General features: G+C 45.2%; 2 protein-coding genes across 2 annotated transcripts; both read left to right on the forward strand.

The window, feature by feature from the left end:
• Window positions 1–3,840: 3,840 nt before the first annotated feature.
• Window positions 3,841–5,455, forward strand: gdpgp1 (GDP-D-glucose phosphorylase 1). Its single transcript, XM_062547242.1, has one exon. The coding sequence runs from the start codon at window positions 4,054–4,056 to the stop codon at window positions 5,197–5,199; it is 1,146 nt and encodes a 381-aa protein (XP_062403226.1). The 5' UTR covers window positions 3,841–4,053; the 3' UTR covers window positions 5,200–5,455.
• Window positions 5,456–5,685: 230 nt separating this feature from the next.
• On the forward strand, window positions 5,686–11,837 carry LOC134094219 (tubulin polyglutamylase TTLL13-like). The gene is made up of 15 exons (XM_062547665.1): window positions 5,686–5,877; window positions 5,965–6,005; window positions 6,165–6,283; window positions 6,376–6,506; window positions 6,889–7,045; window positions 7,317–7,460; window positions 7,543–7,628; window positions 7,726–7,951; window positions 8,401–8,579; window positions 9,370–9,558; window positions 9,942–10,179; window positions 10,483–10,671; window positions 11,022–11,307; window positions 11,441–11,585; window positions 11,743–11,837. The coding sequence occupies exons 1-15, from the start codon at window positions 5,747–5,749 to the stop codon at window positions 11,750–11,752; spliced, it is 2,271 nt and encodes a 756-aa protein (XP_062403649.1). The 5' UTR covers window positions 5,686–5,746; the 3' UTR covers window positions 11,753–11,837.
• Window positions 11,838–12,861: the final 1,024 nt, after the last annotated feature.

Here is a 12,861-nt window from a genome sequence, read left to right on the forward strand (position 1 = left end):
AATAATAGGAACATTATCGTGAATTAGGGACTGTTGTTGCCTGAGCACCTGTGGTTCCAGACTCTAGAAGATGACTCTGAGTGGGGACTGGCCACACCATCAGTGTTCCATCTCTGGCAGTGTGTCGAAGGAAGAGCTGGTGAAACACTGGCTCAGGATATTTGGAGAGAAGTTCCTGAACAGAGATGGAACACTGGGGGAGAAGTGAGGAGATCATTGTAGCAACAGACAGCAGGCGCGCGCGCGCATATACAGACACACACACACAGACACACAGACACACAGACACACAGACACACAGACACACAGACACACACACACACACACACACACACACACACACACACACACACACACACACACACACACACACACACACACACACACACACACACACACACACAAACACAGATCAGAGAAGGAATCTTACAGACTGTCGATAGGCTGTTCCAAAGAGATATGCTGCGTTCAGTCTTGGCTGGGTGTCTGGACAAAGCTGGGTTATATAAAAAGGTATGTGAGGCATTATTCAATATTCATTCCTTTGATTTCCTACATGATTTCTTCTCTGGATATTAGGTCATACTTCACCTGTAGGATTCCACCGGATACATCCTCCCAACCAACAAACTGACCGCTGGCACTGTAGCTTGCCAGCATCAAAGGCAGCTGCAATGAATGCAATGTAATATTTATTCACTTTAGTCAAAACCAAACCAGTTGTGCAACAAATTCATACCTCTACAGTGGTTTCTCTGAACTAAGGGAAAGAAAAGAAGAGTCGACTCCATGAAATACTGTGAAGCTAGAGGGAGAGGGAGCCGAGGAGACCTGCTCATTGCTTCTGAAGGTTAGTCCTCTTGGAAATACTGGTGTGCCAGTACTGGGGTATAGTCTTGGCAAGAAAGGACTGTGGACAAAAAGACACATTCAGCAATTATCTATTTAGTAACATAAATACGTTACATTAGATACCTCTTGTTATCTACACCAGTTGGTACATTAACTGTCCATTACTCTATATGTTGCATTACAATTTACAGTGTTTACACATTAGTGCATGCATGTCATGTGGAGAATGTCATGTGGTAACAACAAATTGGTCAGATTATTAGGAGTTTGACATACAGCGGTGGCTGGTGTGAAGCAGCAAGCTGGTACAGGTGGACAGCTTTGGAGCCGGCTCTTCCAGCGGTCAGCGCTACCATGTTAGCCAGCAGCTGGCATGCTGTGAGGTTGTTGTAATACTAAAGAAGTCGTGTGGAGTGTGGTGAACACATGTGAGTGAGGAACACAAAGGCTTGACATACAGTAGCATGTTTTGAGTGCTGTGTGGATTCCACTCTACTACTCACCAGACATCCCAACAGGCTGGAGTCTAAGTAGGTCTTAAACCAGACGGAGTCCTGTGGCACACTTCCCTGTGAGGAGATTCAGAACATTACTTAAGATGAGAGATCCATGTCATATTATATTTACATTAAATATTTAATATTTACATTTAAATTATATTCTAATTTAATTCAAAATGATATTACCTACCGACACACTGGCTGCATCTGTACTAGTAAAACAGACTCCACCTGTCTTTGAAATAAAAGTATGGAAAAAACGGTACATTACTTAACCAAAAGATCAGATGTTTAATGACCTCAAACTACCTCCTGCTTTATGCACTTGAGCAGAAAGATGATCCTCTGCCTGCAGAAATGCCATTGTTGCCATAATGTTCTGGTATACATTTACACGGACTCAATATACCCTCTGTGCTATCTGATATGTTTATACCGCCCCAGGCACACCTATCATCTTCAGACAAATTAGCTTTCATGACAGATTGATTCTACATGCGGTTAAAAAGACGCTGACACACCTATTCTGTGTTTATCGGAGGCCATCTTTGGCACACCTTCACTGTTAGGAATTTGCATTCAGTGTACTGTCTCATCTTGCAGATATCCAAAGAAAACACACAGCAGTTTTGATTGGCTATACTTGGACCCTGACATCTATGGTCTTACAGTGTATAATTCACAGGAAGTGGAGGAACACATTTTTTCACCACTGTACATGTTCTATGCCATCACTCTTTTCAATATCATAATATGAAAGTATTCATTCCTATTATCTTATATAGTGTGATATATTAACATACTTAATGCACTTCCAAAGACTTGGGAAGATAACAGTCTTACACCTAACAATTATATGCAAATAGTATGTGATACATGCCAATGAAATATTTATGCTATGGTCACAATGATAGCTACTTACAAGCTGAGCATCAGGACAATGACACGACCCCGTAACACTGTAGAATGAATCTTGACACAGACCACATCTGCAAATTATGTTTTAAAAAGCACAGGTGCCAGTGAGAGGTGTAAACTTGGTCACCAAGTATTGGAAATGCACTGTTTATTCTCTTACTGCACAGAGGGTGGGACTCACATGGGACTAGCTGGAATCCCAAGGGTGTCAGGGGAACAGGTGAAACAGGAAGCAGTCAGGTTGGTCAGACTCTCCACTGCGAAGACAGAAATGAGAGACAGGCCAAAACACCTAGACAGAAATTTTGTGAAAGGCAAAATATATTTTGGTAGACCATAACAGCTATTTCTTAGTTCGAAAGGCTTGCTAGATTCCTGGAACCTACATATTTTCAACAACATGAGAATAGAATGCGTCAGACATTTTGTTTTGTTGTGTGAGTACCAATCTCCAGGCAGCAGTAGCACTCACTCACCACGGGTTTGCCCAGCTCCACAACGGCAGTCCCCCTCTGCTTCTGTACATCTCAGACATCTCCGCTTATCGTCTGACACTGTGCCGTTCTGCAACAAAATAAATGGTATTTCTAGTATGGCATTAGTTATGGAATTTATTTTTGTATTTTTAAGTATAGTAGCCTAATCTCTCTGTTTAGCTTCCTGTGTGCCTCCTGTCAGAAGATGTTTAGTCACTCGCAGCTCTGGTTCTTACACATGGAGAGCACTGCACCACAGGGCTGCCCAGGTTTATCATAGTAAAACCACCATCACAGGTACACGCTAGGCCTGTTGAGAGAATAGATGAGCATGTCAGGCATGAGAACAGTGCTCAGCAGACAGTAGTACAGTAGCAGAGGATCTCTCACTGTCAGACTCACCACTGGGGCGTCGGTGCTGATTGGATCCACAGGCCTCGCATCTCAGGGACGCAGAGTTGAAGAACTGGTCTCTATTGCACTGACTTGGAAACTGGAGAGGGATGGATGTGTCCAGTCCTTGGGAGGCACAGCCTGTTGAAATGGCCAGCATCAGAGCGACTAGCAGTCTCGCCTGTGCCATCTCTAAATGGAGTATTGCAGTAACACCTTTGATAGAAAGCTTCTGTTGTTGCAGGTGGCCAAAGTCCACCTATGTCAGGTGGAAGAGTAAACTCAACGGTGTCCTTGGAGACAGCATACATCTCTGTTGAGCTTTCACTCCTCTCTTATCAAAGACAAAGGGGGGGGGGGGGTATAGCAAAATGGTAGGCCTACAGCAAAAGACAGGAAGAAAACTTCCATTGATGCATTGTTTTTTAGATGCATACTCTTCTCTCCTGTAGCCTATGCCAATCATAAAAGATGTGATGGAGAACGTGGAGAATGATATAAGGAATGGCGGTTGGCTGGGTGTTGCCCGTTAATAAAGTCCCTTTTGTCCCCAAAGACAAGCTGTGATAAAGCAGCCAAAGCCTTCGATATAACAGCAGCATGCAACTAACCATTGTTGTGACACAACCACACCAGTAGGCGGCAGTACTTTCATGGTTTAGAATGGTAAAAGTAAACTTAGACAAGTAGAAGAAGAACGTTCGCCGGTATGCACGAGCTTCGACAACAAAATCTGAAGACGGTGAAAGATAACATATTAACTGAACGTTTTTCTTTGTGACACTTTTGGGGATTATTACGCGAATGAAATTAACGCTGGGCGACCACAAAATATGTGGAAACACCGATGTAATACTAGTGACAGTGATCAGCAGCACTGACGAGGGTGGTAGCATATTTCAGGCTACTCATTCATGCCCCGTCTCTCTCGGTTGTCGTACTGTGTGAGGCTCGCCATGGAGAGCTCTTGTCCCACCTTTGTTTACAGTAACGCCGATTACAATAATCACGTGTCTCGATTAAGAGAAAGTGATCAACCTCCAGATCTGTCCAAATTCGACATGAGGCTGAGATCAGCCTGGGTGGAACGAATGCAGCGTGGACTCTTCCGGTATCACCTGGGCCACTTAGAAACACGAATTCTTCCTGGCCATGCTCGTCTGGTCGCCCAGTTAAATGTCGAGAGGGGACAACAGAGACGCAAACCTCAAGAGATCTTGAGTATCAAACAGGATTTTGACCCCAAATTGTTCAATTTCAACAAAGCAAATACCAAGGAAACTATGTTCGAATTGCGTAAACACGAAGTGCCAGAAGCAATCCATGAAGATGGATTAATCAAAGCCTGCAGAATGGTAATAAACGTCAGCCCTCTGGAGTTTGGACACAGCCTCATAGTTCCAGAACCAAACCAGTGCCACCCCCAGGTACTGACACCTCATTCCATTCAAGTGGGGATCGAATGTGTCCTCCTAAGCTCAGACCCAGGCCTTCGAGTTGGATTCAACAGCCTGGGGGCATTTGCTTCCGTCAATCACCTCCACTTGCACGCATACTACCTGAAACATGAGTTGGCCGTGGAAAGCGCCCCCGCTGAGTCGGTGATGACCGCGAGAGGCTTGCACTGTTTGAGCACTTTCCCAAGAGGCTTCTTATTCTACACGGAAGGAGGAGATCTACCCTCAGTTGTCAGTGCAATTCATACGCTTACAGACTTCTTGGTGAACCATGATATTGCACATAACCTGTTCCTAACGCGAGGGTCCCCGCCTGACGCAGAGGGCGCACATGATGCCAGAAGGTCAGGAGTGCGCATCATTGTGTGGCCCAGGTTGTCGTGCTTTGGGGCAAAGGAGGAGACTGCCTTTAATGTGGCACTATGCGAGCTCGCAGGCCACCTTCCTTTCAAGAACCGAGAGGACTACGAGACTACGACGGAAGAGAAAGTGCACAGCGTTATCAAAAAATATACACTTTCTCCGGACATGTTTGTTGACTTGCAGGCTCAGGTCACTTCTTATTTAACTTTATTAGAGTCGGGGACGAACCACTGCGAATGAGTTGCCTAGTCTATGCAATTGTACAGTTTTTGCCAAATGTTCCAAAGTTGCAACATATTTTATGTTTTTGTGTGGTTACGGTTCATTGCTTAGGCCTATAGGCCACTGGAGAAAAGGCCCGTTACTCGGGATTAAATTAAATAAATGGTTAGTTGGTAGGCTACACTGTGTGCCATGATGTTTGTGTTAGCAGCTATATGTTTCAAGTTGTATTGATGTGCATTTCAACATGCAGGCTATGGCAATAAACGTTTACTGATGGAACAGGTCTGCGATTTTTTTCTCCAAGCCATCTGATCTTAACAGCGGGAGTCAGCAAAGATCTTGGAACGGAGCGCTCTAGAATGTTTGGTTTTCAGAGAAACGAGCATGCTGTTGTCATAAAGTAGCGCTCTAGAATATTAGGTCTGTCGTCCAGCAGATGTCAAGTGACGACTTTGTAAGAATGGCAACTTTGTAACAGTCAAAAGAAACGTGACTGTAAATAGGAAATTTACAGCAATACAAGATGGACATCATTTTGTAGTGTGAGCAAAGACAGTCTGAAATGCTGAATAGAATTGACGAGACAGAGTACCAGATATGTGGCATAAAGACCACCGACAACTGGCATTCAGAAAACTGCGATTATAACCTCGAACAGAAGTCGCCAGAGAACAAAAAGAAAAAGAAATCAAGGTATCTTTACTTCTAAGCTATAAATTGTGCCTTTGTCAAGTTTCAGGGCAAAAATAACTGGCCTGCGTTTTTCCCCATTTTTCCCAGGGCACTTGGAATCAACCTTACTTGTTGCAAGTATGACTGTGGTAAGCACATTAGTAAATTCAGTCGGCCAAACATTTCACATTTAATTAAAATGTAATAAATGAACAATTTGAGAAACAAACAATAGCATTGATATTTTAGCTATAATAAAGAAAATGGAAATCTGTGTGAGATGTAGCCTTAGTGATTTGTGTATTCAGTTAGAAAAGCAGCCCTTGCAGTGGGGCTACATGAGGTTGGGGACACAGAGGACTGGATTGTCTACTGGACTGACTGGTCTGTCTCCATGGACCGCATCATGGACATGAAAAGGTATCAGGTGAGGGATTGACCTTGGCTGCAGGAGACTCTCTATTGCCTGCTTACTGATTGCTGTTGTCTAATCAGACCAGCTGCATTTCTGTACTGTAGAGAATCAACCATTTCCCTGGCATGAGCGAGATCTGCAGGAAAGATCTGCTGGCTCGAAACCTCAATCGTATGCGACGCATCTTTCCCAAAGAATACAACATTTTCCCAAAAACCTGGTGTTTACCTACAGAGTAAGACCCCCACACAGCTTCAGTGTGTGGAAAGTACAGTGTTTATCACACACACACACACACACACACACACACACACACACTGTTAAGCTTGATGCTAGAAAAGGTGGGGATGTGCTGCAGATTGAAGAGTAGCCTATGAAATGTTGAGCTGATGATTCAACTTGATGATGATGAAACTTCTACTTCAGTAATTACTGTGTAATTACAAAACATTATGTTGGTAAAGTTACATTTGTTGTCAGTTATAAACAGTGAGAACAGTTATCTCTCATACATATTGAAAAGCCTCTCACTACACACAAATGGCCAGGTATTTTTATTATGGAACATTATCTCTGTGACATGACCTGAAAGTATTATGGTATGATTCACACTCTAGTTATGTTGAGTTCCAAGGACACTGTCGAATGTGGAAGAACAGGACGTTTATCTGCAAGCCTGACAGCGGATGCCAAGGCAAAGGCATCTACATCACCCGCCAGCCCCAGAGCATTGGCCCCGATGAGCACATCATCTGCCAGGCTTACATCTCCAAGGTAATGGCCCTGAGGCAAGCTCCTACAGGCACGGTGGCCACTCAGCTGTTTTCATGCTGCTGCATCTCTCAGTCATCACACAGTTACCTGTCTTAATAGCTCCTTTGAACTGTGCATGTATGGAAGTGTATAGGTTATAGGCTGGAACTAAAGAGACTTTTCTGTATTAATGCTGACATTTTCCACTTTGTGTTATAACATGTGCTTCTCTCTCCCTTTGTTAACACTTACTGCATATGAGGACATGTGTTTGTTTGTGTGTCTGTTGTAGCCCTTCATCATTGATGACTACAAATTTGATTTACGGCTGTATGTCCTGGTGACGTCATCTGATCCTCTCAGGATATTTTTGTACAAAGAGGGCCTTGTGCGCTTTGCGACATCTAAATACAGGAACCCTCATAGCAACAACATAGTAAGTTTTACGATGACACTATCTTGGAAGATATCTCTGTCACCTGGGTCTTATGTGTGATTGGTTGTACTTCGTTTTTTAGAGTGACATGTGTATGCATCTCACCAACTATGCGATCAACAAACATAGTGAGAACTTTGATCCTGATCACCAAAAAGGCAGCAAGAGGTAACTGTTCAAACTTTTATGTAAAGACATGTCACCAAAAGGTGGTGGTCATTTTTTAATAATCTTTGCTGTGGTTAAATTACCGTTTTTGGATCAGAAAGCTCTCATGGCTGAGGTCCTGGCTTGGAGAACACTCATACGATGCTCAGTCCGTGTGGAACGACATTGAGGACGTGATTACAAAGACGGTTATTGTAGCGGAGCCCGTCCTCCGACAGAACTACCGCACAGCCTTCCCCAGCCACGTGGGCCCCAGCTCCTGCTTTGAGCTGCTGGGCTTCGACATCCTGCTGGACAGCAAGCTCAAGCCCTGGCTCCTAGAGGTGGGCGAACGCTACGAAAGGACAATAAAGTGTAAAGATAAAAATAGTGAAGAGTCATAAAGATAGTTGACAGACACTCTTATTATATTTATTATAATTGTTTTAACATCTACTAATATCTGTCTTGCAAACAACACAAGAAACGCCTCATTCAACATTGATACAGTATTTCACTTTCACAGTGCTGTTCTTGAGGTTCATCTTGATGAAACGTTGGATTGCTTTGAAATTTTGAAAATGTTTTCCTTCCAACCAGTACTTCTGTCTGTGCATACAATGAATGTGGTGACCTGTGTGTTGACAGGTCCAGTTGTGAAGTGTTGACAGTAATGCTAGAGGGAAGGTGACCTGTAACGGTTGTTCTATGGGGGATGGGGCATAAATAAGTAACTTCTAACTGTCAGTGTCAGATGGTCAGGCTGATTGATGTGTTGGTGGTGTACCACCAGGTAAACCACTCCCCCAGCTATAACACAGACACGGCCTTAGACAGTGAGGTGAAGGAGGCTCTGCTGAAGGATACCCTGCTGCTGCTGAACCTGGGGGCATGTGACCGCCGCAGGATCGTGGAGGAGGAGAAGCGCTTGGTTCAAGAGCGACTGCTGCAGAAGCGTCAGAGTTCCTCACAGTGTGTGCTTCTGTGTTACGGTAGAACATAAACGTACACTGCCAGGCCAAAAAAAAAAAGGTCACACACACTAATACTTTGTTGGGCCGTCTTTAGCTTTGATTACGGCACGCTTCCGCTGTGGCTTTGTTTCCGTAAACTTCTGCAATGTCACAACAGATTCGGAACACTGTGCAAGGTCTCCAACACATCTCAAAGATTCTCAATGGGGTTAAGGTCAGGACTCTGTGGTGAAAATGATGTCTCGTGCTCCCTGAACCACTCTTTCACAATTTGAGCCCAATGAATCTGGGCATAGTCATCTTGATTTATGCCTGTGCCATCAGGAAAAAAAAAAATCCATTGATGTAATAACCTGTGGGCAGCCGTGGATTACTGGTTAGGGTTTTGGGCTTGTAACCGGAGGGTCGCCGGTTCGATCCCCGACCAGTCCACCACGGCTGAAGTGCCCTTGAGCAAGGCACCTAACCCCTCACTGCTCCCCGAGTGCCGCTGGTTGGGCATGGCAGCTCACTGCTCTGGGTTAGTGTGTGATTCACCTCACTGTGTGTGTGCTGTGTGTGTTCACTAATTCGGTTAAATTGGGTTAAAAGCAGAGAAACGAATTTCCCTCAAGGGATCAAAAAAGTATATATTCTATTCTATTCTATTCTGGTCATTCAGTATATTCAGGTAGTCAGCTGACCTTATTCTTTGGGGACGTAACGTTGCTGAACCTACTGCAGCAACCTCAGATCATAGCACTGGGTCCTTGATGTAACGTTGGCCACCTGTATGGCTCCATCCACAGGCGGGAGCTGCTTCTAAGCAGTCAGGCGTCGTGGCTAGCTGAGGGGGAACGGCACGAGGAGCGCCACGCAGGAGGCTTCTACAGGATCTACCCCGGCGGCAATGACCACAAGTACAGCCAGTTCCTTCACCAGGGGTCAAGCTACTGCCAGGAGACAGTGACCTCTAGAGCACGGGAGGAGTACGCCAGGTAAGACCACATGAGACACATGCAAGGTCAGTGGGCCCTTCTCATTCGTCTTTTTATCTATCCTCCCTTCCTTCCTTCCTTCCTCGGTCCTCCGGCTCGTTCCCACTGATCTATAAAGAACACTGGATAGACTATCCCACTGTTGCCGCCCCATCATTCTTTATCTAGATCAGTGGGAACGAGGGCCGAGGAAGGAAGGGAGGATAGATAAAAAGACGAATGAGAGGGGCCCAATGAGAGGCCACTGGCGGAGGATGCATTTCAGCTCTGTGGGATGAGGGACCCCGGCTGTCCTGGCTTGCTGCTGATGAAGACATGGATGTGACTGTGGTGGTAGATGTGGTAAGGTCATGACTGCGCTCGCTGTGTCTCGTCCCCTGCAGGCGACTGGTTCAGAATCAGCAGGACAAAGACATGGCTGCCCAGGGCTGGTCTCCAGGGCGACGGTGGAGACGGAGCGAGGGCAGAGGTCAGCAGGGGGAGTCGCCGGGGGAGCAGGGCAGGAAGAGCTGCGGTGACCTCCAGGGTGACCAGAAGCACGTGCGCAGGCAGCCCTCAACTCTGGGCCCACGCGACTGGGTCCTGACAGGGAGAGCCAACCACTCTGGCTCAGGCAATCGTGTAAGCTGTCTGTCTGTCTGTGTGCGTGCGTGCGCCTGTCTGTCTGTCTGTCCAAATTGTATGTGGAAAGCCATTGTGTGTGTGTGTGTGTGTGTGTGTGTGTGTGTGTGTGGGAGCACACATGCATGCTTTAACTTTGTGTGTGTATATGTGTCTGCGTGCACATGTTTTAAGTGTGTGTGTGTGTGTGTGTGTGTGTGTGTGTGTGTGTGTGTGTGTGTGTGTGTGTGTGTGTGTGTGTGTGTGTGTGTGTGTGTGTGTGTGTGTGTGTGTGTGTGTGTGTGTGTCTGTATTTGGCTGTAGATGGTGTGGGACTCGTACGAGCCCAGGCTGATTAGTGAGGAGGAGGAGCTGGCGAGACAGCGTAGTCTGGAGCAGAGGGACACTCTGGTGAGGAAGCTGGGCTTAGTGAACGCCATCCAGAGTCTCCTGCGGCCCAGAACTCATCACTGCATACCAGCCATGACGCTCCACCCAATCAGCCAAGAACGGGTACATTGGCAGAGTTTGATTTAGGACTTTAGGAAAATATAAAAAACAGTCCAATTTTTTCACCTTATATTTTTCCTCATGAATAAAGTTTGTGCTGTTGGGTTGAACAAGACAAACCTTTGACTTAATTTATTCCTCAACAAACTCCACCCAAAATGCAATTCATTTAGATGGCTAGATAGATTTGTAAGGCTAAATAGATTTCTAGCCTTGAGATTTGAGCTCTTTGTACTGTTCATTGATCATTCATTCAGTCATTTATTCATTCATTCATTTGTGTATTTTTATGCTCAGTGTGAATCCTTTTCTTGAATACCTGTCTGATGTGGTTCCTCCTTCTGATGTTCCAGAGCCTACGCCTCCAGGAGCACAACTTCATGAGCACAAAGCTTCAGCCATCCTCTCCCCGCCACACTGTCACCCTCAAGTCCAGCCGAATCCAGCCGCTTCTCTACAAGTCCACCCACGGTTCTTCTGTGTCACACATGGGGATGCAGATCAACTTGCCAAGGCTGTACCCACGACCAAAGATGGTGGCTAAAGGGTCCAGGCCTGGTCAACTCCATGTCCGTGTGATCAATCTGGACATGCCCAACTCCGGGAATCTGGAACACAGACAGCCGACCTTGCCCCTGAGTGAGACAGCATTTCCAGATATGTGCTTTAAAGTTTAACTTTGACTTGTCATTTTAAGGTTCTTAACACTCTCTCTCTCTCTCTCTCTCTCTCTCTCTCTCTCTCTCTGTGTGTGTGTGTGTGTGCGTGATAGTATCAAACCACTCTGCAGGCCATCTGAAGAGTCAGAAACACTTCAGTCGAGGACACCTGTCTGAGCCTCAAGGCTGTCTCTCATTGAGCTCCATGGATGATTCAGTCCTACTACACTGGGAGGCAACAGACCTGAAACCCAACAGGTGACAGATCCTACTGGGCTCACATCTATAACTAAGACTAACACTGTCCAGAAGCAATGGTGCGGTGTGGTCACTCTTTATGATCTCTGACAATAGCATTGTGTCATGACCAATATACAACTACAACAGTTAATCTATCTGTGTCTATCTCTTACAGATTTGATTGACCTGGTTAACTCTGAACACCACATCTGATTGTATAAACTTTGTTTAACCCATTTACCATAAATAACTATTTTCTGGTCACTAAAATGACTCCATTCTCTGTTCTGTCTTTCCTGGACCCTTATTTATGAAACAATGTGCAGCATAAAACAAGCGTAAAACTAGCGTAAGACTGTGTCATTTCCATGCAAACCTTCTATCAATCTGACCATGAACGGTGAGTCTTAACTTGGTGTACATCTTCAAATCTGCATGGGCTTACGGTGCGGCAAAGTAAATCTACTAGAGGATTGGAAAGTTGGAGAGTTAATATTTAGGAAAGATTGTGTGTGTGTGTGTGTGTGTGTGTGTGTGTGTGTGCGCGCGCGCGTGTGTGTGTGTGTGTGCGCGCGCGCGTGTGTGTGTGTGTGTGTGTGTGTGTGTGTGTGTGTGTGTGTGTGTGTGTGTGTGTGTGTGTGTGTGTGTATGTGTGTGTATGTATGTGTGCACATGTGGCCCCGAATCTACGTGTCTCCAGAGACTGCAGTCTCATACCGTATTCCCTCAAGGTGGAGGCCACTGCCCAGAGAACTGGGTCATCACTTGACTCATTAGTCGCCGTGGCTGCCATCCTGATTATGTTGCTCTCTACCAGTCTGCCTGTGTGCACCTGTCATGTGCAACCACATATATAGCCTTCATTATAAAAGGCACCTCTTGGCCCTACCACAATGTACACAATTCCTACCAAACTGTTGTTTTAATCTATGGCAGCACTCCTATGAAGTGTTTGCCCTGTTTGTGATGTCAAGTCATTGGTCTGATGATGAGTAGCCTATGTAGTATCTTGCAGATGCTTTTAAACAACTAATTAACAATAACAGTCAACTTTGGAATAACATTAAAGCATTGAAGAGTTCATCAAAGGAACCCCTACGGGGTTTTTAAAGCCAGCATGGCACTATATCCCAACAACCCCTTTTAAGAGTATATTTATTATTTATTGTATTGCCTACTGATATTACGTTTTAATGTTTTGCTTTATTTGTAGGCAAATGTAAATCTCTGATCACAATTACAGTTATAACTTAGAGAATCATCAAGTATTTAGGCTATTAGCGAATTAATCGAA

Source organism: Sardina pilchardus, chromosome 10, assembly GCF_963854185.1.
Source record: "Sardina pilchardus chromosome 10, fSarPil1.1, whole genome shotgun sequence".
Lineage (NCBI taxonomy): Eukaryota > Metazoa > Chordata > Actinopteri > Clupeiformes > Clupeidae > Sardina > Sardina pilchardus.

Excerpts from the sequence above, each read along its gene's own strand:
- LOC134094219 (XM_062547665.1), top strand. The coding sequence starts at position 5,747 with ATGCTGAATAGAATTGACGAGACAGAGTACCAGATATGTGGCATAAAG. Across the intron at positions 7,046-7,316 it reads GCCAGGCTTACATCTCCAAG|CCCTTCATCATTGATGACTA; the intron begins GTAATGGCCCTG and ends TGTCTGTTGTAG. Across the intron at positions 7,952-8,400 it reads TCAAGCCCTGGCTCCTAGAG|GTAAACCACTCCCCCAGCTA; the intron begins GTGGGCGAACGC and ends GTGTACCACCAG.
- gdpgp1 (XM_062547242.1), top strand. The coding sequence starts at position 4,054 with ATGCCCCGTCTCTCTCGGTTGTCGTACTGTGTGAGGCTCGCCATGGAG.